The sequence below is a fragment of the Camelus dromedarius genome, chromosome 14, assembly GCF_036321535.1.
Source record: "Camelus dromedarius isolate mCamDro1 chromosome 14, mCamDro1.pat, whole genome shotgun sequence".
NCBI classification, from domain to species: domain Eukaryota; kingdom Metazoa; phylum Chordata; class Mammalia; order Artiodactyla; family Camelidae; genus Camelus; species Camelus dromedarius.
The window spans coordinates 67,064,889-67,091,478 of record NC_087449.1 but is presented as its reverse complement, the minus strand read 5'-3'; the positions used below and the strand labels follow the sequence as shown (position 1 = coordinate 67,091,478).

General features: G+C 47.2%; 1 protein-coding gene across 2 annotated transcripts in view; it reads right to left on the bottom strand.

The window, feature by feature from the left end:
* Positions 1-13,265, bottom strand: part of ACOT7 (acyl-CoA thioesterase 7) — a 90,558-nt gene extending 77,293 nt beyond the window's left edge. Inside the window, exon 1 of one of the 2 annotated variants that reach the window (XM_064494124.1) lies at positions 13,067-13,265. In XM_064494124.1, the coding sequence (XP_064350194.1) occupies positions 13,067-13,242 (176 nt within the window). In that variant the 5' untranslated portion in view covers positions 13,243-13,265. Of the gene's footprint in view, positions 1-6,206; positions 6,620-13,066 lie in introns of those variants that run through there. The other variant, XM_010998481.3, reaches the window with a different exon arrangement.
* Positions 13,266-26,590: the final 13,325 nt, after the last annotated feature.

Here is a 26,590-nt window from a genome sequence, read left to right as displayed (position 1 = left end):
GACTGGTGATTGCTGGGGCAGGGGAGGGGGCGGGGAGCGACTGCTCATGGGCACGGGCTTTATTTCTTGGTGATGAAAATGCCCCGGAACTAGACAGTTGGGGTGGCTGCACAACCATGCACACTCCAAAAGAGCAAATGAACTTTATAGTAAGTGAATCATATCACAACAAAGCTGTTCAAAAAAACAAAACAACTAGATGTCCAAAGCTGTGGGAAACAGGCCCACCCCTCCCAGCTCCTGAGCTCACAGTGCGGCCGCGAGCCCTCAGATCGCTCACTCTCATCCAGGAAAGGGCTCCCATAATTAAGCCCAAAGAAAATCACACACAGCTAGACACAGGGGCCTACAGCTGCAAGGCTTCTCTACTCAGTGAACAAAGCAGAACTAGCCAGGAGGCTGGGAACATCCTCCGAACGTGCAGGAGGCTGTGTTTGGTATACTTTGCGGGGAAATAGCTACCATGTTTTTCAGCTTCCAAAGTCATCTGGAAACTGAAAAAGATCAAGAGAAGGCAGGACCTCTTCCCTCCATGTGCCCCACACCTGCCCAGGAAGCCAGGGCTACACCTGAGTCAGCAAGGACAAGCAGCAAGGGGAGAGGCAAGAAGTGAGAGAGGCGGGCACCAGAGCTCAAAGGATCGATCCGCCCAACTGACGGGAGGGCACCCAGGAGAGAGAGCGCAAGGGGGGCTCTCAATCACTTTCCTTAGAAGTGGAGGCCACCTTCCTCCCACAGAAGCCCACCTCCCCCAGCCCAAGGAAGCTGGGAGGGGCAGAGACTTATACCTGGATGACTCAAGAACTCTCAATGATAAGAAAACCTAAGACCCAATTTTTTTAAATGGGCAACAGACTTGAACAGACATGTCACCAAACAAGTTATGTCAGTGGCATATATATGTATGAAAAGATGCTCAATGTTGTTAGACATTAGGAAACTGCAAAGTAAATCCAGAATGAGATCCTCTGCACACCTGAGACGGCTAGAACTGAGAAGACTGACTGTACTGAGAGCTGCCTTGGGCGTGGAGGGAAAGGAGCTCCCCAGCGCAGCCGCCAGAGAGGCGCGCTGGCACAAGCACCTAGGAAGGCAGTCAGGCAGTTTCCTAAACTCTTTTTTAATATTTTTGATTGAGTTATAGTCATTTTACAATGTTGTAAACATTTACGATGTTGTGTTAAATTCCAGTGCAGAGCACCATTTTTCAGTTATATATGAACATACATGTATTCATTGTCACATTTTTTTTCGCTGTGATCTTGTTAAACAGTTGAACCTACACCTAACATACCACCTGACGTCCTCCGAGTACTAACCCATATATACCAACGAAAGCATATGTCCCCACAGAGACTTGCAGACGAATGCTCGCAGCAGTGCTCCCTGGAACAGCCAAACACTGGAAACAACCCAAATGCCCATCCACAGATGAACAGACGGACAAACCGTGTATGGCCGTGCAACGGAACGCTACTTGGCAATAAAAGGAGTGGAACGCCGATACTCACAACAGCATGGATGAATCTCAAAATGATCATATTGAGTGAAAGAGGAGAGGGCTCCTACTGTGTGCATCCATTTCTGTACAATTCTAGAAGATGCAAACTCATCTATGGCAACAGTGGATCAGCAGCTGCCTGGGGAGGGGAGGAGGAGGGAGGGGTCACCAAGACCAGAAGGAACTCTTAAGACTATGGATGTGCTCATTACCTTGATTACAGTGGCATCTTTCAGATCTGGGGAAAGGTGCATCCACGTGTCAAATGTTATTGAATTACTCACTTTGAATATGTGCAGTTATAGAAATTATACCTCAATAATATAAATAAATACCCCTCACACCCACCCCACAGTTGCCGAGTAGAGAATCACATGTTAGTGGCAAATGCCTTGGGATTCTACTTAGTCACCGACTCTAGGAGGGTTTAGTGGAACTCTACCCATTTCTCCAAGAGCGTCTCAGCTGGCAGCTCCATGGCCATAGCCCTGAGAAGGCGGGAGGAAGGTGGCCAGACTGCCCCAGGAGCTCCAGGTATGGCCTCACTAAAAGCCCGGCTCAGTACATCAGGCCCCACCAAGGTACTGATCCAGGCCCCTCTCAGCCCACAGGACTGGCACTGAAGCCCTGAGGGCAGAAGAGCAGGCTCCGAGGACTTCTCCGGAGTAACTGAGGATACTGGCCAGTGGGCCACATGGCCACACTGTATCTCAGCGTGAAGGGGCTCTCAGACTTCCTTGAGTGCTGAGGAGGATGCCCCTGAAGACACTGGCCCTGGCAGCCGGTGGAGAGAATCTGGACTTGACCCCGAAGGAGCCAAGAAGAAAGCAAGAGTGACTCTCTCAGCCTTGAGCACCCTGGCCCCACCCGACATCCTGGGCACCAAACAGCCCATCCTGCCAGGCATCCCCTGCAGACCCTGCTGGGACATGCCCCCCCGAGAGGCAGCATGGAAATGCCAAGGGTGAGCTGGCCCGGGGCTGTGATCTGGGCTCGAGCGGTGGCTCTGCCACACTACCATGTGCCCCCAGGTCGGCCTCTGCCCCGTGGGTCTGTTCCTTCCCCTGTAACCTGGAGGGTCGATGCAGAGCTGTGAGTTGCCCAAAGCTGTGACGCCCTACGCTGTCTCCTAGGCTCCCGTGGCCTAGGAGAAGGCGGGTAGACCGAGGTCCTGGATCGGGCCCACTGAAGGACCTAGTGAGACACTGCTGAGAGAAGGGAGACAACCATAGACTAGGAGCAAACATTTACAGAACTCACACCTGATAAAGGACTTGTGTCCAGTAACCAATAGCCCAGTGTGAAAATGAGCAGAAGATCTGAGCACACACCTTGTGGAAGGAGGCGCACAGATGGAAGACGCTCAGTGCCACGTCGGTAGGGGGCTGCACGCCCAGACAGTGAGAGCCCCCGCGCCCCCACCCGAACGGCCGGCCGAGACCCCGACCACGACGACACCAGCACTGCCGAGGACGCGGGGCGGCGGGGACTCTCACCCCCTGCCGTGGGAGCGCAGCGGCAGCCACTTTGGAAGGCGGCCTGGCAACTTCCTATAAAACTACCTAAAGGTGTCCTTAAATTAATTCTCTTCTATACTCTATTAACTATATAAAAATAAGTGTAAAAACTTAGGTTCATGGAAGCAACTAAAAACAAAATCAAGTCAAAAACACCATCATTGGTGTGGCTGAAACAAAACCACTGCTATGTTTCTGATGACACGGGCCACTTAGGCAAGCTTGGGGCTGGTAAGAGCCTTGCTTATACAACAAGGTGGGACCAGCCTGCCATTAAAGGAAGCACAGAACAGCAGTCAACTCAGGTCCAGTTTCTTGAGACACCAAAGAGCAGCAAAACCAACTTAGCTGCTAAAGCTCTGAGTTGCAACACCCGTGCACCTGTCCCCCTGCTTCAGGGCTCAGTGTCCAGATCGGCAACACTGTCACGGGGAGCAAAAAGCAGCTCCAGAAGTTCTGAGACTTGATCTCTGCCCACCCACCTAAATGAAATTAAGTTATTTTCCCAGTTTTTAAAAAAAAAAAAAAAGATCTGAGTTCCAAACAGAAGCCTAAAGTTCTGGTCACAGATTACAATGTGGGAGGTTGTGGGGCGCTGTCCCCACCACCAAGCGGTTCTCTGGTATCAGCTGGGCACCCTACAAATCAACTCAATTCTGACTCTCCACATGGAGACTGCATGAGACTCCGCAGGTCCAGGGCTCCGTCCCCAAGACTGACCCCCGCCCCCAGCTTCAGACGCCAGGCACAAGTCCAGGTGCTTCTGACCAGTGCTTCTGACCCACCAGCTACAGGGGGTTTGATTAGCTAATTTGGTGGCTCACAGAACTCAGGAAACCCATTTACTCACAAAGGATATTAAAGGTTATGAATCAACAGCCAGATGAAGAGACAGGCAGGGTGGAGGCATGTGGGAGGGGCAGGAAGTTTCCATGCCCTGAACCTCCATGGGCTTCCCAACCCACAACCCCTCTGAACCTCATCCTTTTGGGGTTTTATGGAGGCTCCATGACATAAACACAATAGATCAAATTACTAGTTGTTGATTAAATCATTGATTCAATCTCCACCACCCCCTCCCCGGAGGTCAGGGGGCTGGGATGGAAACTTCTAAACCGACAGTCACATGCTTGGTTCCCCTGGCCACGAGCCCCGATCCTTGAGTACTTTCTAAAAGTCACCTCATTAACATAAACTTGGTTGAAAAGGGTGCATTATGAATATTAAGACACCTTTATCACTCTCATCACTTAGGAAATTCCAAGAGTTTTAATTAGACTGTGCCAGAAACAGGGATGAAGATCAAATACATATTTCTTATTGTGAATCACAGTACCACAGTTATACCTGAATGAATGCAGCACCAGAACAGCAAAGAAACTGAAAATGATGGCCACTCGCCCCTGCTCGTCCTGATCAGTTACAAGGCTAAGGTTGCCACCTGCCAAGTCCAAAAGGTCATGAAATACTTAGCTGGCTCAGGAAGAGGCTGGAATTCAAAGCCTGGACTTGGTACAGGGATAGAGGGGCAGCGACCACCTCCAGCATGCCCCCTGCCAGTGGCCAGGGTGTGCCAGGACAGGCCAGGACTGGGGTGGGGGGACCAGATACCCACTCCCACATTTTTCAGCCCCTGTTCCTTGGGTGACAGCAAAGCACACACAGTGGGAGCCCTTCGGGGACCCACGGGACAAATTCCATGGGGGCGGGAACTGTAAGCTGCTCCTCCCAGACCCCAGGGTGGGCCTTAGGGCACATGCCCAGTGAGAACACTGGCCTGGCCTTCCCAGCATCAGGGGACTCACCTTCCCCTAGGCACCTGAGGTTCTGAGAAGCTCTCGGCCCTATGCTGAGTTTAGGAGATAAACCACACCTCAGGTCTGGGGTAGGGCTGAAAGTTACAACCCTCTAATCATGCCTGGGTCATTCCCCACCCTGAAGCTATCTCAGATTCCCCAGGCACCTTCATCTCCTTTAGCATATAAAAAACACTCTAGCCCAGGTTTTTCCAAAGGTTTTAGCAGCTGTCAGGAGAACAGAAGACACTCTCTACCACTCAGGAAATTTGAGAGGTTTGGAGCTCATGCTACTGTACATAAAATAGACAAACAGCAAAGGACCTACTGTATAGCACAGGGGGCTGTATTCAATTATTTCATATGGAATAACATATGACAGAAAAGAATCTGGAAATAAATATATACGTATGTATGTGTATAACTGAATCGATTTGCTGTACACCTGAAACTAACATTGTAAATCAACTACACTTCAATAAAAAAAAATTTTTTATATGAACACACAAACACTTGTGCAGGGATGTTCATAGTAACATTGAGCTTAATAGCCAAAAAGGTAGACACACTGAAACGTGAACTGATGGCCAGATAAACCAAGTGGTACGCATCCACACGGCAGACTGTCGTGACAGAGGCACCAACATGCGTGACAGCAAGGAAGAACCTTGAAAACACGATGCTGAGGGAAAGAAGCCAGACACAAAGACCGCATTGCATGGCTGTCACATCCAGAATCAGCAGCTTTATAGAGAAAGAAAACGGATTAGGAGGAAGGGGTAGAAATGGCTGAAGAGCACAGGGGTTTCTTTTTGAGGTCGTGGAAATGTTCTAAACTGACAGTGGTGATGCCACACAACTCTGAACATATAAACCCCCTAAAATGTACACTTTAGTGGGTGAATGAATGGGATGTGAAGTACAGCTCAACAAAGCTGGTACAAAAGCCTGGGCACCCGCCCACTGAACAAGGGTTCTGTAAAGCTCACTGTGTGGCTGAGGATTAGCCAATCACACCAGCACAAGCCTGCAAGTCCAAAAATCACAGCTCACCCTCCCCCACCCAGGGGAGCGCAGACACCCACGACCTGCCGGGGGTGACCTGCCAGCCAGGCAGCTGGCATGCAGGGTGAACTGATCTCCATGCTTGCCTCAAGCTCCCAAAGCCCACCACCTTCACAAAGCTGAGTGGGGGTCCCTGGGGGAAGAACATGCCAGCTCTCTACCAAGGACGAACACAGAGGTGGGCACGCTCAATCCAACAAAATACGAGGCTCACAAACACCCGGTACCCACTGCCCACTCCAATTCATTTCCAAGAAGTCTTGCGTCACAAGGCCTCCCAGGCTGGACGCCAAGGGCACGGAGCCCCGAGGCGTCTCGTCCTCCTACCTTGTAGCGACACAGGGATGAGATGGCAGATCAGACCTGGTGCCAACAGCCCGGATGGAAGCCCAGCATCTCTCCCTTGGCCCCTTGGAGATCCTGAGCCCCAGACACACCCGGGCACTGACTGGCCTTCCGGGAGCACCCTGCCCGCTGAGCTCACAGAGGCGGAGAGCCCATGCGAGCAGCCTCATCCTGCAGCAAGCTGGCCGGGCCGGTTACTGGCACGGGGCTTAGCAGCCTCCTCTCCGCCCGTCTCCTCTGGGCCCTCCCGTCCGCCCAGGAACGCAGCGAATCTCCAACTCCTGGGGGCCTCCCTCAGGGACCGCCCCTCCTCTCATCAGCCAGCAGTCTCCCGCTGGCCCCATCGTGCCAGGAATTCACCACTCAGCCTGAAGTCACCCACCCTGGCTCTTTCATAAGCAAATGAGGGATGGAGGCAGGAACTGGTGCAGCCAGGGGCGGGGTGGGACTGGAGCAACACCCACCCAGACCACCAATCAGGCCGGACCAGAATCAGCCCCACCAGGGCTGGAGGGGCCTCTGCACTGCAGGTGTCAGGAGGGCTGGGAGACTGCCAACTAGCACAAGGGTCCTGGGACAGCAGGGCAGCTGAGGAAATGAGACGCAAGCACACAGCGGAAGGCTGCTGGAGGGTTGCCAGCCCCACGTCAGACCGTAGCTCTCAGGTTCCCAGCGGAACGCTGAGGAAGACGCAGATTTCTGGGCCCCGACCTGCCCCCGCCCCCTGCCAAGATGCAGAGGCAGGACTCAGGAGACTGTTTTCCTTTTTATTCTTTATCTGGGAAACGCCTACCAGAGCAGGGAGGAGAAGGAAATGAGTCTCCAAGTCCCCACCAAACAGGCTCTGGCTCCCTTCTGCTCTACCCACTCACCGACTCCAGGTGAGTTGGAAACAAATTTGAGGGCACATCCTGGCATCCGTAAATGTTCCCTCGAAAAGAAAGACTCCGTTTAAAAACAGAACTACAAAACAATTCACCTAAATATTAATAAAATACAAAGATGTCTAAAATATAAATATAAGATAAATTCCTTAATATATTTTTTTCTAATTGTCTTTATTCAACAATCCACGAATCAGGCAGCATCCCACCAAGCAAGTAGGAGGGAGCTTCCCTTAAATCATTAAATATCAAGCGAGTGTTCGGGTTTCCTCCACAATGTCTTAAATGTTTTGAAATCTGCATTTGTGAACTGTTTTCATAATTGCCCAAAGCTGTTAAGAATTCAGATGTCCACTCTGATGAGGAGATAAACCAACCATGCATGTAACAAAAACCACTGGTTAACTGCAAGGAAAGAATCTCTCACACACACACACACACACACACACACACACACACACAAACATGAGTGAAACTCAGGATCGCTGTGCTGAGTATATGGCTCCATCTATGAGAAATTCAAGGAAAGGTGAAACTATAATGATATAAAGCAGATCTGTTTGCCAGGGGCTGGAGCTGGAAGGAAACTGACCGCACAGGTGCAGGAACGAACGTCTTGGGGTGATGAAATGTTCTATGTCACAATTATCGTGGTCATTACACAAATGTTCACATTTGTCAAATCAGTGAACTATACATTAAAAACAGGTGCATTTTATGATATGTACATTATACCTCAATAAGGTTGTTTTTATTTTTATTGTTTTTTCAATAAGGTTGTTTTTTAAAAAGTATAACTACAATATAATTAGCTTGCCTTAAAAAAAAAAAAACTAGACATCCAGCAAGGCTCTCATTCAGATTCGATGGAGAAAACAGAAACTTCACAGATAAACAAAAGCTAAAAGAATTCAGCAACACCAAACCAGCTTTACAACAAATGCTAAAGCAACTTCTCTAGTCGTCAAACCATAAGAAAAGAGAACAAAAAGATGAAAGAAGAAAAAAAAAACGACCTACAAAAGATTGCTTTGGCAGTTCGGGGTGTTTTATGGTTCCATGTAAATTTTGGAATGGTTTGTTCTAGTTCTGTGAAGGATGCTGTGGGTATTTTGACAGGGGTTGCACTGGATGTGCGGATTGCTTCGGGTAGTGTGGCCATTTTGATAATGCTGATTCTTCCAGTCCAAGAGCACAAGGTATCTTGTATCATCTCCGATTTCCTTCATCAGTGTTTTTCCATTTTCAGAGTATAGGTAACATCCTTGATTAAGTTTATTTCTAGGCATTTGGTTGTTTCTGATGCAATGGAAATGCTTGTGCCAGTTATAAAATTCTGGTTTTTGACCTGAAAAAAGTGAATGAAGGGCCGCAAATAGCAAAATATCCTTCTTTTTTATGGGTGAGTTGCGTTCCACTGCATATATATGCTACATCTTTTTTATCCATTCATCCATTGATGTGCACTTAGGATGCTTCCATATCTTGGCAATTATAAAAAACGTTGCTGTTAATAGCGGGGATGTATGTGTCTTTTTGAATTAATGTTTTTTGTTTTTCTCTGATGTATGCTCAGGAGTGGAATTGCTGGGCCATGTGGTGATTCTATTTTTAGGTTTTTGAGAAACCTCCATGTTTTCCGCAGTGGCTGCACCAATTTACATTCCCACCAATAGTGCACAAGGGCTCCCTTTTTGCCACAGCCTTGGCAACATTTGTTATTTGTGTTCTTTTTGAGGATGGCCACTCTGACAGGTGAGGTGGTGTCTCATTGTGATTTTGATCTGCATTTCCCTGGTATGAGTGATGCTGAGCAACTTTCCCTGTTCCTGTTGGCCAACTGCATTTCCTCTTTTGGAAAAATGTCTGCTCAGTTCTTCCGCCCATATTTTAAATGGGTTGGCTGATTGGTTGTTTGCTTTTCAATTGAAGTACAGCTGATTGAGGGTTTCTGTAACTCTGATTCTTCTTCTTTTTTTTTTTAATTCTTTTGTTTTGGGGGGTTTTGAGGGGGAGTGGGGGGGGTAATTTGATTGATTAATTGATTGGCTGATTTAATGGAGGTACTGGGGATTGAACCCAGGATGTCATGCATGCTAGGCATGCACTCTACCACTGAGCTATACCCACCCCGCAGTAACTCAGATTCTATGTTTTTATTAATTCCACTGTAAACTCAAAGACAAAGCACCAAAGAGAAAGAATTCCATATAGGCATAGCTCAAAGATATTGCGGGTTTTGTTCTAATAAAGCAAATATTGCAATAAAGCAAGTCACATGAATATTTTGACTTCCCAGTGCAAAGTCATGTTTACACTATTAAATGTGCAACAGCATTATGTCTGAAAAAAATGCACATACCTTAATTTAAAAAACACTTTACAACTACATCATGGGAAGTATAGCCAATATATATCTATACTTCAATTTTTAAAAAAACTTTAACAAAACTCTATTGCTAAAAGATGCTAACCATCACCTGACAAAGTAAAGTTGCCACAAACATTCAATTTGTAAAAACAAAAATGCACTATCTTCAAAGTGTAACAGAGTAGAAAGCAATTAAGACGAGGCGGGCATGTACTAAAGTCCAGGTCCACTCCACTAATCTTTATTGAGGTATCTACCAGGCACTTTGCTAGGCATTCATGGTACAGCAGTGAACAAAGCAATCCCGGACCTCAAGACGCTTCCTAGCAGATTTACATCTAAAAGCAAGGCCCAGGAAAGAAAACCTTGGAGACCTCACATGCCTACCTACAAATAAAGGATTTCAGATTATCTCCCGGATCAAGTCCACACCAAGGTCCCTCCATTAGCTCTGCTGTTTGAGAGCTGCCTACAGTCCCCAGAGAGCTCCCTGTAGGAAACCCTGCCCCTCAGGGCCCATCAGGATTTCTGTTTTTTACATTCCTCTGCGTACTGCACTATCCCATAAGGTTGCCACCAGCCACAGGAGACCATCACATTCACAATTAAATAAATTAAAATGAATTCAATTAAAAATTCAGTTCCTCTGCATCTGGCCACAGCTCAGGCATGCAGTAGCCACATGTGGCTAGTGCCTAGCATGCTGGGCAGTGCAGGCACGGGGCAACTCCATCACTGCGGAAAGTTCTAGTGGACGGCGTACTCTCCAACAACCTGGTACGTGGCATGTCCTTCGACTTCATTTCGAGCAACTCTCAGGACCCCCCACCGATGCCATTATGGAACCTCACAACCGGATGTAAACCTGAGCTTGAGCTGTGGGAAAACCACAGCCATTGGAACAACCAACAGGGAACATCCAGCAGCTGCATTCGCTACCTCGGCCTGCAAGGTCCAAGGCCATGGCCAAGTCTTTAATCTCTGGCTCTTTTTCCCCTGCTTGTAAAATGATGGAGCTGGGCCAAGGGCTTCTAGGGGTCATTCTGGGTCTGACATTCTAGAACTCTTGAGTCCAACAGGCAAAAAAGTAATTCATTAACGAAATGTTAATTAATATTATTCAAAATAAACCAAAGGAAAATGCTCTTCTGAGACTTTTAAAGCTGTCCCAGAGCCTGCATCTATAGGACTGGATCAAAAGGAGGTGGAGACAGCACAGCAAGGTGGCCTGGATTCCAAAGTTCGGGCTCTCAGAGATAACCCAATCCTCTGTGAGCTCATGTTTACAACTGCCCAGCACTGTGCCCAAGGTTTTAATCCTCACAGCCATCCTGAAGTGGCACTGTTATCATCTCCAATTCAGAGGCCAAACTCACACCCACGCCTGAGGCTGCAGAGCTGAATCTAACCACTGCCCTCCCCAGCCTTCGGAGCCCTCATCCCTTCAACATCTCCTTCCAAACCGAGAGCACATGACCACTCTTAGTTATCCAGGATGGTGGAGTTTTGGCATCTTCTCCCTGCTAGACTGTGAACCCCAGGTAGGAACTGAATTTTCCAGGTCAGTGTCCCTCCCTCAAGGCATTTCACTCCTTGGAGGCTCTGGTGAAACTTGTTAAATTCATGGGCCTGGCTGCCCTAGGCCAGAGGGCTCCTCTTTCAACATGAGGTGTCAGCTCAGATGTCCTTAAAGGGCTCCCCACTCTGGTATGTCCATTCTCCAGTGTCCTGGGTTTCTCTGGGCTGAGCCTTTTGTGACCACGGGCCTCATCACAGCCTCCCCCACTCCCTTTGGCAGCTGCGTTGGGAACTTGAGGCTCACCTAAGCCAAGTATCCTGCCCACGTGTCCTCAGGCCCTTCAGAGACAATATGCAGTTGTGAGTATGCTAGAGGCAGCCCAGTAAGCAAGCATCACAGATAAGAAAAAGCACACATGCACATTTGTGGAAGTGTTTAAGGTTATCCAACGATCTATCAACTGTCAGAAGCTGGTTTTTAAAAAGATAACATGTATAGACTGGCTATTCATCATCCTGATGAAGTAAAATAAAATCCCAGCCTTCCACAAGTCGAATGAAATCAGTATCTTCTTTTGGGAGAAGCACAGTGGAAAGAACGTGGATCTGGAGACAGAAGACCTGTCAGGAGCTGGCCCTCTGGCTCTTGTGGCTGGATCTCCCAGGACCTCGATTTCCTCTTCCACAGCAAAAGTGGTGCAATCTTTGCCATCCTCCCTCCCAGAGATGCTGGGCAAACCAAGTGAGATGAGAGATGTTACAAGCCCTCGACAAAAGATGACCCCCAAGGTCACTTGGCCAACATGAGGAAGAGCCTGATCCAAGGGCCTGATTCCAGACCCGTCTGTCTCCCCAAATCAGTTACTTCTATTATTTTTCCCAGGGGAACTTACAGTGGGTGCGGCCAAGGTAAATCCAGTAACAAACCAATGGCGCAAGGCTCCTCCAAAGATTTCCTCTCCCTGGGGAAGTCAACACTGACCTTGAGAGCAGGGAAGGGCTTTGACTTGGTCAGAAGTGGGGTGGGCTCAGGGCACCCCTTTGATGCAGCGCTTACTGTATGCCCAGTCTTTGCCTCTTCCAAGGAGATGGCAACACCCACAGGAAACCGACCTGGTTACAAGGTCAGTGTAATGCCCAACCTCCAACTTTGAGGAACAGGAAGCAGCTCTCACTCTTGGCGGTGCTCGGAGCAGCACAGGCCCTGTTGCAGGCCCCAGCGTCTGTGCGCCCTTCCTTAGCTCAGGCTCAAATACCTCCGTGCCTGCTTCCGTTCTGTCTGAGGGAAGGGAGGGTAACCTTGAGGCTGCCCTCCCGCTCCATTCGGAAATGAGCCAGTTCGCGATCTCCCGCGTACTCGGGGCCCTCTATCTACCGGCGCAGGTGGAGTGAAGGCAGGAGTGGTCCCCTGACAATGACCCTTTGCCCCCATTGTGTAAGGTGCTTCCAGGCTTAATGGACCGTTCTCTCTTCTTAGCAGTGAACTGTTACAGGGCAAGGGTACTTCCTATTCTTCCTGTTAACAGTCGCCCCCCACCCCAAACCGAGGCAATGCACTGAAGGGACTGTATATCCGCAGCCCCTGCCCACTCGGGCACCCACGGATGGGCTCAACGGGCTCCGGACGCCGCCAAGCGAGCGGGTTACTTGCGCTGCACAGGTCGGGGGATCCGGTTGGGCTCGCACCACCGGATAACGACTCCGAATTAGGGGGCTCATTGGACCTGGGTGGGGCTCCGGCGCGCTCGGGCACTGGGCGGGCGGAGCTGGGCGGGGCGCGGGGGACCCCCCGCCCGGGGAAGGGCGCCTCGCCGCTTTCTCCGGCAAACGGCCTGCGTGACCGCGGCGCCGCCCGGAAGATGCGCCGGAGGCCGGCGGGGCGGTGCGCGGGGAAGATGCTGGCTCTGCGGCACCGAGGCGCATCCCGGCCGTGGCGGGCGGGGCCCGTGGGTGACCGACCCGGCGGGGGCGGGGACTGGGGAGGGGAGGGTGCGGGGCCGGTGGGGGTCGGCCAGGCCAGGGCGGCGACCCGGAGTTCTGGCTCCCAGCCTGCCGCGCGCCCCTCTTACCGGCAGATCTGGATGGCGGACGGGGTCTCAGCGGCGGGGCTCGACATGCTGGCCGTGGCGGCGGCAGCGGTGACGGCTGCGGGCGGCAGAGGGAGAGCGCAGGTGTCTATCAGGCCCGGCGCGGAATGAATGAGCCCGGGCGGCGCCATGGAGGGGGAGGGGGGAGGTGGAGCCATGGAGCCTGAGAGGCGGGGCCTGCGCGCCGGCGGCGAATTGAACGCGGCCTCCTGCGATGCCCCGCCCCTCGCGCCTGCCGTCGCCCCGCCCCCCGCCCGCCGCCGTTTCCTCCGGCGTCCGGTTCTGGTGGCTGCAGGGCCGTGCCGCGGCGCCGCTTCCAGAAGATTCGGCGGCGGTTGGGCGGTGCCGGCGCGGGGCTAGGGGGCCGCGAGGGTCAGTCTCGCCCCGTGCTGCTCGTGTTTGTGTAGGGCGTGCCCCAGCCCGGCAGCTCGGGGATCCAGGGGCGCGCCCACGAGGCGGCAAGGGCGAGCGCGGAGGCCCTGAGGCCTGTGCGGGCGGAAAGGCTCGCGGGAAGCCGCGTCCGGCTCTCCCCTTACTCTCTTCGGCCCTGAGAGGAAATTGGAGTCAGCTTCCTGTGAAGGAGCATTCATGGCCGAGCTGGGAGGCACGTGGGTGCACAAAACCCGGAGCCAGGAGCCAGGAACCGTTAGGCCACAGCGAGTGCCTCTACAGCAGCACGCAGCTGCTGGAGAGAAGCAAGGAACTGGGATCCGTATACACCGCCAGCGGCAAACCTCCTCGGGGTTATTCCAGAAATTCTTCCCGAGAGCTTGAGCGTTTGCCTGGGGGTGCGCATCCCACAGTAAGGAGCCCTAAAGATTCTGATCTGTTCTGTCACACCGTGTGCCCTGTAGTAGAGTCCAGGCCCAATCAGGGTCACAAAATCCACCCAAAAAAAGAAGGAAAAGGTGCTCACATTTATGTGCTGGAATTTCAGAGAGCTTTTTACTCCATGTGAGATTTGACTTTTTCCCGATTTTTTTTACAATGAACACTTTATTGCTTCTGTGGGCAGATTTTTTTTTTTTTCAGTTTGAAAAGTAGTCAAGTTTTTAAAAATAAAACCCACAGAACACAAGCTCTCCGGTACAACTAGAAAACCCACTCACTTGAAACAGCTCTAAAGGAAATGTGCCTCATCCTGGTCACTCCTGCCGCACTAGACCAGGGAGGCAGCCCACCACCTGCCTGTAAGTCCCAGGAATAGAGGGAATAAATCAGATCATGTCTCTGTATGAGTTCAACATTATTACACTAAAAATTTCGTTTTCTAGTGTGAATTAATGAATTAAATTGAGACGAGTACCTAGGATCAGCAAGCCTGTTTAACCACCACCTCTTCCCAGTATGGGCCCTGAAATGGATGGATTTGATATCTTGGGACCCAGGAGTAATAACCAGTTTGGGAGCCTTAAGCAAGGCAGTTTCCTTTTCTGTTAAATGGGTGTAATAATAGTCACCTTCCTGAACTTTGGGAAGATTAAATGAAGTAATGAATGTAAGGGCTGTAGCAAGTTAATAAGTTAGGGCCTTTCTTCCTCTGTGTGCTCACCTTCCCTGCTCAAACATTCTGTCTCTCTCGATAGCCCTTCCTAGACCATGGGTGCAATAGGAAGAGGGTTTATCTTGGCCCTGCCCTACTTGCAGAGGTGGGTGCATCACTGTGAGAGTTGGAGGCATTCTGTTAAAGAAGCTCAAAATCTGACTGAGAGACAAATCCAAGACACAAAAACTCTGGCTCTGACCACATACTGGACTAAATTCCTAGCCTGGGGAATGGGCTGAGTGGTTCAGAATTAAATAGCCAGGTCCTTTGTCAGAGGGTGGGGAGAAAAAGTGACCTGGAGCAACATTTGTACCTTTGGGAAAGGGTGTGGCTACCCATTGGCCCAAGACAGCAATCAGTCAACATCCTTGCGACATCTCCAGTGGAAGAGGAAGCCAGGAGAGATAACAGCTCAGCCAGGTGTTACTGTGGAGGAACTGTAATTTTAGATAGGATGGCCAAGGAAGGCCTTATTTAGAAGGAGATACTAAAGACTTGAGAACTTGAAAATGGTGCTCCAGAACTAACCAGTTGTATATGATTGCCAGTTGTTTATGATGTTGCCCTGTTTCCAAGGAGAGTGATGGAAGAGCCCAGTTTCTTACATCATGAGTTATTTTTGCAATAGTGCCAGTGGATTTACACTTATCTCTCATGATCTCTTACCCTCCCACTTTAGTTTCTTTTTCTACTTTCTTCTCAAGCTACTGGGCCATTTCTATCCCTCTATTTCAGCAAAACATCTCAACAGAGCTGTTTATGCAAACAGCCTCTCCCCTCTTCCCACCTCCCATTCTCTTTGGAACCCATTCCCTTCTGGCTTTTGTCTCTGCTGCTCAATTTTTCAAGGTCACTAATTCCTTCCAAGTTACAAAATCCAATAATTTGTTGTCAGAAGTCATCTTACTTGACTTCTCAACAACATTGAGCAGATGTGATCTCTCTTCTTGAAACGCTTACTCATTGCCGCATGTGCCTACTTTTTGGCCACTCTGCTTAGCCTGCTCTGCCTGTCCCCCTCACCTACTTTCTCCCAGGACTTCAGAGAACCCTCCAGCAAGCAGTGCTTGGACTTGAGGTCTCATCCTGTTTCGTTGCTTTAAAACTCATCTATTCAACAACCACCACAGGGGAGAAGGGTATAAATGGTGGAGTATGTGCCTAGCTCCAGAGTTCAATCCCGGGTACCTCTGCTAAAAATAATAAATAAACCTAATTTCCTTCCCCCACAAAATAATTAATTGATTAATTAAATTAAAAAGAAAACTACTACCACATATCTCCAGCCCAGACTTCTCCCCTAAATTTTCAGCCTCACCTGTCCCCTTGCCCAGGCCACGCCTCACTCCCGCTGCACAGTAGGCATCTCACACTCCCCCAGAACTTGCTCCTCTTGCAGTCGTCCCCATCTTGATAAATTACAGTCCCTTCCTTCCAATTGCTCATACTAACGATCTAGGAGTCACTCTAGACTCCCCTATTTCTCTTACACCCTACATCCAACCCATCAGCAAATCTTGCCGGCTTCACATTCAGAATAAGTCTAGAGTGTGATCACTCCTCCCTGTGGCATTCAAGAATCTGCCCACGCTTACCTCTGGACATCTGGCCTCATCTCTACCCCTTGCTCACTTAGTGGCCACCATCTAACCTCTTTCATAGCCCTTGGATTCTCCCAGACCACTCTTCCCTCAGGCATCACGGGGCTCACCCCTCAAGTTCTCAAGTCTTTAGTATCTCCTAAATAAGGCCTTCCCTGGCCACCCTACCTAAAATTACAATTCCTCCACACTCCCTGTCCTCCTCACTGCCTTCTTTTTCTCCTTTGCACCCACCACTTAACATATATTTTACTCATGGATTTAGTATGTATCCCCCAACTAATATGTATTTTCCACGAGGGCAGGAATTTTTTTACTGTTTTGTTCATTGCTATATCCCAAGCTCCCAGAAGAGTGCCTAGCACACAGTAAGTGCTCAATAAATATTATACAAATGATTGGGTCAAGAGAGGTTTACCAACAGCAGCAGATATTTAATTTGCACAGCCTTTCTTTGGACTAGACGTATTGTCCACAAATTTGTCATAAGAAGTTCAATACATTATTTAAATAATCTATTCAAAATTTTATGGGAAGATATTTAAGAAACTGTTGACACTGGTAACCTTTGAGGAAAAAGACTAAGGGTTAAGGCCTTCACTTTTCATTTATATATTTTCGTACTGTTAGCATCTAACCACTCATCTATTTTATTATTTTTTATGTCAATATGGAGTAATAGATACAAAGCAACAGGAATTCTTATACACTGATGGTGGAATATAAATTGGTACAACCTCTTTGGAAAATAACAGAAAATAATTACGTAGGTTGAAAATAGTTGTACCTTTGACCCAGCAAATCCACTACTAGGTTTATACCCTATATACTGAGCAGGAATCCACTCACATACATTTCAAAGAGGATTCATAGCAACGCTGTTTGTGATAACCCCAAACTAGTCGAAAATGCCCATCCACAGTCGACTGGCTCAGTAAGCTGTAGTACTCATCAGTGGAATAACAAATGGCCATGAAAACAGTAACCTTCACTTACACACAGAAGGGAGATTCACAATGGGGAGGAACAGCAGGAAGATCAAAAAGGATATATGCCGTATTAACCCATGCATGCACAGGTCTAACACTCTAGTTAGGCGCTTATCAAAAAGATAAGAGGTAACAAGTGTTGGCCAGGACGTAGAGAAAGGGAACCCTTCACACTGTTGGTGGGAATGTAAGTGGGTACAGTCACTAAGGAAAACAGTAATACCAGTAAATTAAAAATAGAACTGGGGGGAGGGTATAGTTCAAGTGGTAGAGCACATGCTTAGCATGCATGAGGTCCTGGGTTAAATCCCCAGTGCCTCCTCTAAAAATAAAGAGATAAACCTAATTACCTTCCCCCAACAACAACAACAACATTTAAAAAAGAAAAGTTCAAATATATGTCTTAAAAAAATAAATTACCATTTGATCCCGCAGTCCCACTTCTGGGTATATATCCAAAGAAAACGAAACCATTCACTCAAAAGAGATATCTGCACGTTCATGTTCATTGCAGCATTATTTACAATAGCCGAGATGTGGAAACAACCCAAGTGTCCAACAACCCAGGTCCATTTCCCGAATGATCAGGAAAACATGAGATGGGTATATGCGTATTGTTCAGCCACGAAAAAGAAGGAAATCCTGCCGTTTGGGTCAGCGTGGATGGACCTTGAGGGCACTATGCTAAATGAGATAATCCAGACAGAGAAAGACAAATACTGCATGGTATTACTTATATGTGCAATGCTAAAAAAAAAGTCAGACTCATCAAAACAGAGTAGGAAAGTGGCTGCCAGGGCTGGGAATTGGGGGAAATAGGGAGAGGCTGGTAAAAGGGTAAAAATTTTCAGCTATAAGAGGAATAAGGTCTGAGGACCTATTGTATAACATGGTGGCTGTAGTTGGTGATACTGTATCATATAATTTGAATCAGTTAAGAACAGGGGGGAGAGTATAGCTCAAGCCTCACATGCACAAGGTCCTAGGTTCGATTCCTATCATCTCCATTTTTAAAAAATGAAATAAACCTAATTCCCACCTCCCAAAAAAACCTAAACAAAATAAATTTGCTAAGAATAAATAAATAAATAACTCTGTTAGAAAACCATGAGTAAGTGATAAAGCTACGGAGAAAAGGCTAGTGGCCGGAACACTCTCACTGGGGTCCAGGAAGGAGACTCCCACTAGTTCAAGCTGGGGTTCATTCGTGCTGGAGCGGGACACTGCAGGATTCTCCAGGCCCCCCGACCTCCGTCCTCCTGGGCATCAGACAGGAGAGAGGGACCTGGGCCCGCTGCTCACACAGCTCGTCTATTTACTGTTGATGATATTTAGCTGTTTTACTAAAGACTTGTGTTTTTCCTCTTAAAAGATGCTGGACACTTCATGACTGTGCCTCTGGTCCACTGGAGCTGAGTGGACAAGACCCTCATGTTGTCAGCAGGATACACCTAGACACGGAAGTGCAGCCCTGGGTTCACACGGCAGGACAAGCTCGAGGGAAGCGCAGAGGCTGCTTAGAGAACAGACCCCGTGAGCTCATTTGAACCCCGCTCCTCACAGCTTTTAAAATCAAGCCCTGGGGCTCTGATCCCAGAATGAACTCTTGGAGGAAACCTAAAACTAATCAACAAACCATATGAAAGCAGGACACATAATCCAAGAGGGCAAGCCTAGAACAAATGGGTCATTATACAGAGAAGAAAAACACCCACAAGTTTAGGACAGGCGTAGGTTCATTTACCAAATGAAGCGTTTAGAAATCATCTCTTCGACTTTAAGTAGGTCAGGTTTTAAATCTAGAATTATAGCCATGCCCAGCGCCTGCACATTAATGGGTCTTTGAGAGGAGATCTCCAGCAAGAGTTTGGCTCATGAGAGGTCCGCGTCCGTTGCAGGAGGCTGGCCAGGCGCTTGAGCTCCGAGTCGGAAGCTCGGTGGCCCCACCTAGGGGCTGAGTGAATTCCTAAACCTCCACTCTTGGCTAGCCAGGCCCTAGCCTGGGCTCCACCAGCGCTGAGATCTTGCTAAAACCAGAATAAACTTTCCCTTGCTCAAAATTTATATCAGGAACCTCTTGATTACAACAAAAGCCACGCAGAATCAAGGTAGTTCTGTTTTTTCTGACACATGATAATAAAAAACTGGGGTATACTTATATGTTTCTGAAGAGCCCGGAGAAAAATGACATTGATTTCATGCATCAAGTAATTGCTGTTTAAAGAGCCAAAGGGCTCTTATTTGCTAGAGATGCTTAAATTGAGCTCCACACGGATGTGTGAGTTCTGAGGAACCCTCAGAGGGGCACTCCTGCCAGGCAGCCAGCCCCACCGCGGCAGAGGCTGAAGCCTAAAAGTGATCCTGTTCTCTGCAGGCTCCCCAGAGAAAGACGGCTTTGCCACCAAGCTGATGCCTGGACAGAGATTTGGGTGAAAGCCCCAAATCTAAATGTCCAGGTGACTAAATGCTCATCTAAATGTCCAGGAAGCAGAACTCTTATTTTCCCAGCAGTTAAAGTAACACAAGTTGGATTTGATATCAGTGGGAATGTCCTGAAGGGGGTTCATAACCAATAACAGGGAGGTGAAGTTTGGTGAAGAGGTTAAGATGGAGGGATCTGGTGGGGAGGGTATAGCTCAAGTGGCAGAGCACGTGCTTAGCATGTACAACGTCCTGGGTTCAATCCCCAGTACCTGCTCTAAAAAAGTAAGTAAACCTAATCACCTCCCCCCACAAAAAATAAAAAATAAATTAAAAACAAAAAGATGGAGGGATCTGGAGCCCCTCAATGTGAACCCACCTCCAGGTACCCCCCCCTTGCTGGCTGTGTGTCCTTGGATAAGTGTCCTGACCTCTATGTATTTTAGTTTCCTCATCTACAAAATGAGGGTAATAATAGTGTATATAAGGAATGTAGGGAACACTCTGTGCTGACACGTTTGTCACAATGGGCATTCCATAGTTGTGAGCCATTTCAGGTGACAGATAACAAAAGTTTGTCTAGCTCAATACTACCTAATGGGAACACTTGTGTGTTCTCACAGTTGTAAGGTTTCCTTCTCCTTTATTATTTTTTTAAATTTTTGAGGTGGGAGGTAATTAGGTTTATTTACTCATTTATTTACAAGAGGGACTGGAGACTGAACCCAGGACCTCATGCCTGCTAAGCGCACACTCTGCCACTGAGCTATATCCTCCCCTCCCCTTCATTTATAATACTACTGTACATGTGTTTGGTTTTTTGAAGTTCACAAGATATTAATATATTGAATCACTATGTAAATTCAAAGAATTGGTGGAAAAAAAATATATATGTCATAGAGTTTTTATATAGAAAACTTATGAAAATATATATCTATATCACAGTTTTCATGAGGATTAAATGAGTTACATATAAATCATTGAGGAAAGTGCCTGGCACTTGGGAGGGGTTAATAAATGGTAGTTGACATTATAACTAATTAATGATTATTATTCTCATGCACCCAACAAATATTCATGGAGCATCTCGTATGTACCAGGCTGTGTACTGGGCACCACCGTCATACCTTGATACCACACAGTACAGGAACCAACTACGTAGTTATAAGTAAAGCATACATGCAGAAAGGTGCACAAATTATAATGGTACAGCTCAATTCATTATGGTAAAATAAACACACCCGTGAAAACCACCCCTTAGATCAAGACGGACAATGTCTCCAGCCCTCCAGAAGTCTCCCTCCTGCCCCCTGCTCACAGGTGCTGGCACTCCTCCTGCGTAAAGGCAATCAGTAACTGGCTACAACATCAGGGGAGCAGTAATTGCTACGTGCGGCAGCAGTCAGTGTATGTTTGCCGCTGTGGCGTATTCCCTTGTACTAATATGAGGGGTCTTTACATTTTTAACCCAGAGTTTCTCAAAAGTGGTGTCCTCGCTCCTCATTGTTACTAGACCATTTTCCTTGGACTCTCATGTGCTCAGAATACACCATCCGTTATCTTTCCTTGTTGCAGCCTTCCAGTCCCAAAGAGGTTGTAGCCTCGAATTTCTCCCAGAATGCGGTCCCTTTCTCTGAGCCTGCTCCCCATGTTGCACGGTGATTTCAATCTTCCCACTGCCCGGCTTCTCTTGCAACAGTCTCGACTTCCCTCCACTCTGTCTCAGCTGTGTGTTCCCAAGATCTCACCTTGACCTTAACATCGCCAGCAAGGACAGCTTCTCCAAAATCTCAGTCTCAGACTCCGTCTCTCTGACTACCACCACCATCTTCCTCCTCATCCCTCCACTACGCAGCTCCACCCATCCTTCAGCTCCGCCACACCTTCACTCCACCAGCCCAGCCATCTCCTCCATGGCCTCAACCCCAACCAGTGCGTGCTTGCCTCCCTTCTTACCTGGGCCAGTTATTCTAACCTTCCTGTGCACAAACCCTCAACCCCCTGATCCCTCTCTGGCTTCCTTGTACTTCTTGCTTGACGAATTCACAGCCCTGGTTAATTCCAATTTATCCCCTATTCCATGCCTGCAACTGTGCAGCTGAACGTAGCTGGAGAAAAACACAGAAAAACGACACATATTAGTCTTGTATGTTAAAACTTTTTCTCAAAGCAAAAATGGCATACCAAAGTATGCACATATTTTAGGTGTACTTTTGACAAATTTTCATAAACTGAACAAACCTATATAACTAGCTCCTGCTGACCTTAAAAATGAAACAGTTATTTTTACCAGTAAAAATGGGTTTATTCAGGAATAGCAGAGACTTGCAATTCAGGACAAGCCAGCCAGAACAAAAGCTGTAGGGAAGTCCAACAAACAAAAAAGCAAAATCTTATTTTATGGAGAAAATAGGAGGAGGTTGGGAGGGGGTGCTTTGAATGAAAGTCCATTGAATAACACTTAACAGCGTGGGGTGATGCTGGTGTCTCATTGGCTGAGTTGCTGGGGTAGCTGATGTCTTGTAGGAGCCTGTAATTGATGATTCTTTCCTGCTGATGGTTCTTCTGTCGGGGTCCATAATTGACAATTCTTCCTGTAATTGATGTTGAGTGGTACTGCCTGAGAAGTCCCCGTCTGGCCTTCTGACTCCATTTTAGTGAGGTTTCCTTTTATTGGTTTTCACACTCCCGAAGTAAGAAACATAACGTTGCCAGAACAGCTCCACACTAAAAGTCCACCATCCAACCTCTAGCACCAGAGATTAGTGTTACTTGCTTATTAACTTTATGTAAAGGGAATCCCTATGGTACGTACTTTTACATGTGTGGCTAGTATTCCATGTACCACCTTTGTGTTAAGTGTTTCATCCTTGCTGGGCATTTATGGTGTTTCCTGTGGTCTCATGTGACGAGTGTCATTATGAACACCTGTGCACAGGCTTTGGTGACTGTATATATGCATTTCTGATGGGTCCACACCTTTGAGTAGAACAGCTGGGTCAGAAAACTTGTGTATGCTGAGCTCTAGTAAATACGGTGAAGAGTTTTCCTAAGTGGATGTGCCAATGGACACTCCAGTCACCAGATATGAGAGTTCCAGTTGTTCCATATTATCAGCAATATCTGGTATTATATGTCTTTTCTACTGGAGCCATTCTAATGAATGTTTGGTGATATCTCATTGTGGTTTTAAATTTCATTTTTCTGACAACTAGTAAAATTGACCCTCATTGCCATTTGATTATCATTTTTGGTGAAGTGCCTGTTCAGATCTTTTGCCCATTTTTCTGTCATGTTTTCTGCCTTTTTCTAATTGAGTTACGATCAACAAGAAATAGAGTTCTTCATATATTCTAGATATTAGTCTTTTGTCAGGTGTTTGTATTGCACATACCTTCTCCCTAATGTGTGTTGCATTTTTGCTCCCTTGATGGTATCATATGATGGACAGAAGTTCTAGGATTTTAGTCTAGTCTAATTTGTTGTTTTAAAATTCTAAGTGCTTAATTGACTTTTTAATTTCTGGCATTCTAGTGGATGTGCAGTAATGTTTCATTGTGGCCTTAATTTGCATTTCTGTGATAACTAATAGTGTTGAGTATCTTTTCATGTACTTATGTTGCCAAAACACAGCCTCTGTACCCTGTTTGCCAAATTGAGGCTCCAGGACAGAGTTTTAGATAAAGTAGAAGAGGTAGCTTTATTTCTTTGCCAAGTAAAGGCAGTCACAGTGGGCTAAAGCCCTTAAGACTGTGAGCCTCTGGGGAAGAGAAGGCAGGGGGTTTTATGGTAAAAGTTCCAGAGTTCAGGGGGTGGGGTTAGTTTCCATAGAGATTACATACAGGGCAACACATTTTTGCAAAGTTGCTCTTCTTTTTGCAGAAGAAGTGGTCCCCTTCCCTCTGCTGGGTATGAAATTCACCTCCAGCTTTGGGATTCTCTTAATATTCTCATGCCTAGAACAAAGGATGCATAGGAAGGGGCTCTGTGGAAAAGAGCTCTAGAAAAAACTTGTGCAGTTTAAGGTCAGGTTGATAAATGCTTTTAGCCTTTTAAGCAGGCTGAGGTCTGGGACCTCCTGCTGCAGGCTGAGACCTACACTCCAACAACAGGATACAAGGGAACCACAAGGGGTCAAGAGGAGGGCACTAGCTTCAAGAGGATGGTACTGGGGTCAGGAGCAGGGCACTGGGGGCAGAAGCAAGGCACTGAGTATGATCCCTGCACAGAGCATCATGAGGGGGCTAGACAGACCACCCAAACCTTCCTCCTCTCCAGCCCAACCCTAACCAGCAACAGCATGAAAAAACCCCTTTAAACTATTATATAGTTAAGCAGTTACAAACACCATTGCAGATATCAGATGGTCCCCAATGGGGACAATAGGGTCCTGCTTGGTTACACTTGCTGGCCTTGTGTATATATTCCTTTATGAAGTGCCTGTTCAAAATTTTGTATTCTTAAAATGGGGCTATTTGTCTGATTATCAAGTTGCAAGTGTTCTTTATAGTCATATCTTTTTCTTGCCTTATTGCCCCAGCTAAAACCTCTAGTACAATGTTTAATCCCTGTGAAAGAAGGTATCCTTGCCATGTTCTGATATTATCAATCTGTTGTTTAATTTCCAAGTATCTGGGGATTTTCTGGATACCTTTGTCACTGATTTTTTTTCAGGGGGGAGGTAATTAGGTTTACTTATTTATTTTGTTTTTCAGTGGAGGTACTGGGGATTGAACCCAAGACCTCATGCATGCTAAGCATGCACGCTACCACTTGAGCTACACCCTTCCCCCTATTTGTCATTGATTTTTAATTTAATTTTGCTGTAATCAAAGACAATACTGTGTATAATTTCCTGCCCTTTAAATATATTGAGACTTATTTGAAAGCCTAGCTATGTTCTGTCTTAGTGGCTGCCGGTATTGGGTGAGAGGGGTGATTGGGTGGCTCTATAAGAGTCACTTAGGTCAAGGTTGTTGACAGTATTGTTCAAGTCTTCTATAATCTTACTGATTTTCTTTCTACTTGTTTTATCAATTACTCTGACAAGAGTGTTGAAATCCCTAACTGTCATAGTGGCATTGCCTATTTCTTTCAGTTCTCAGTTTTTGCTTGTGTATTTTGAAGCTTTGTTACTAAGCCCATATGTAGTTAGAATTTTTATGTCTTCTCAATGAAGTAACTCTTTTATCATTGTGAGATGGCTCACTTTACCGCTAATATTTCATGTTCTGGAATCTATCTTGCCTGATATTAATGTGGCTTCTCAGCTGTCTTTTGATTAATGTTAATATGGTATATCTTTATATTAGTCAGTGTTCTTCAAACAAATAGAACCAGTAGGAGGTATAGATAGATAGGTAGGTAGGTAGGGAAGGAGACAGAAAGAGATTTATGATGAGACTATGAGGAATTGGCTTACATGATGATTATGAAGGCTGAGGAGTCCCACAATCTGCCGTCTGCAATCTGAAATACCAACCAGCATGGCCAGTAGCATGATTTAGTCAAAGTCCAAAAGCCTGAGAACTGGGGGAGCCAGTTGTGTAAATCCCAGTCCAAGGGTCAGAGATGATGAGATGGGATGTCTTGGCGCCAGCAGTGAGGCAGAATAAAGGGCAATTTTCTCCTTCCTCCTCCTTTATTCTATCCAGGCTTCAATGGACTGGATGACAGTGCCCACACACCCTGGGGAGGGCGGTCTACTTCACTGAGTCCACAGATGCGAACGCTCATCTCCCTGGGAAACACCCTCACAGACACACCCAGAATCAATGTTTAATTTGGGCACCATGCAGCCAGTCCAGATGACACATAAAATTAACTATCACAATCTTCTGTCTATGTTTAAAATGCATTTCTCAGAAAGCTGCATATTGTAGCAGGGGCTTGCATTTTTATGTAGTCTGACAATCTGCCTTTGACTTGGAGCACTTAGACCATTTACATGCTTGGGTTTAAAGCTTTCATTTGCAGCTTGTTTTTCTATTTCTTCCCCTTGTCCTTTGCTCTTTTTTTCTTCTGTTCCTGCCCTCTTTTCAGTTGCATTTTTTCATGATTCCATACCGTCTTCACATTTTGTTTTCTTAACGATAACTGTACTACATCAACAGTTTCCAGCATGTGCTCTGTGGACCCCTGGAAGTCCCTGAGACCTTTCCAGGGGAGTCCATGGATAAAAATTATTTGATAATTATATCAAAATGTCATTTACCTTTTTCATTCTTACTCTTACTTATACTTGGAAGAGTTACTGGGGATTGAACCCAGGACTTCCTGCATGCTAAGCACACACTCTGCCACTGAGTTATACCCTCTCCTCCATAAAGTTGATTTTTAAATGTCTTTTGGCAACAGTTAACTGGTATACCAAGAATATTCGTCTCCTAGGGCTGCCAGAACAAAGTGCTGCTAACTGGGTGGCTTCAAACAATGAAAACTTACCCTCTCACAGCTCTGAGGCTAAAAGCCCTAAGTCAAGGTGTCAGCAGGGCCGTCCTCCCTCTGGAGGCTCTAGGGAAGGATCCTTCCTTGCTTCTTCCAGTTTCTGGTGGCCCCCCGTGGTCTCTGGCTTGTGGCTGCATCACTCCAATCTCTGCCTCCATCTCCCTGTGACCATCTTCTCTCCGCGTCCCTTTGTGTCCTCTCCTCTTCTTATGAGGACACCAGTCATCAGATTTAGGGCCCACCCTAATCCAGTGTGACCTCATCTTCACTTAATTACATCTGCAAAGACCCTGTTCCCAAATAAGGCCACATTTTGAGGCTCTAGGTCGGTTTGAATGTTTAGGAGGATACTACCCAACCCACCACCCCTGGTGTATTAGTGGAAAGAGATGCCCTAAACAGTGAGATATATCAGGAGGTAAAGAAATGTGAGTGAGGTAGAAACTGGATAGAAAGTAAACTGGCCGCACCACTGCAGGCCAACATGAACTTCTCAGGCTCT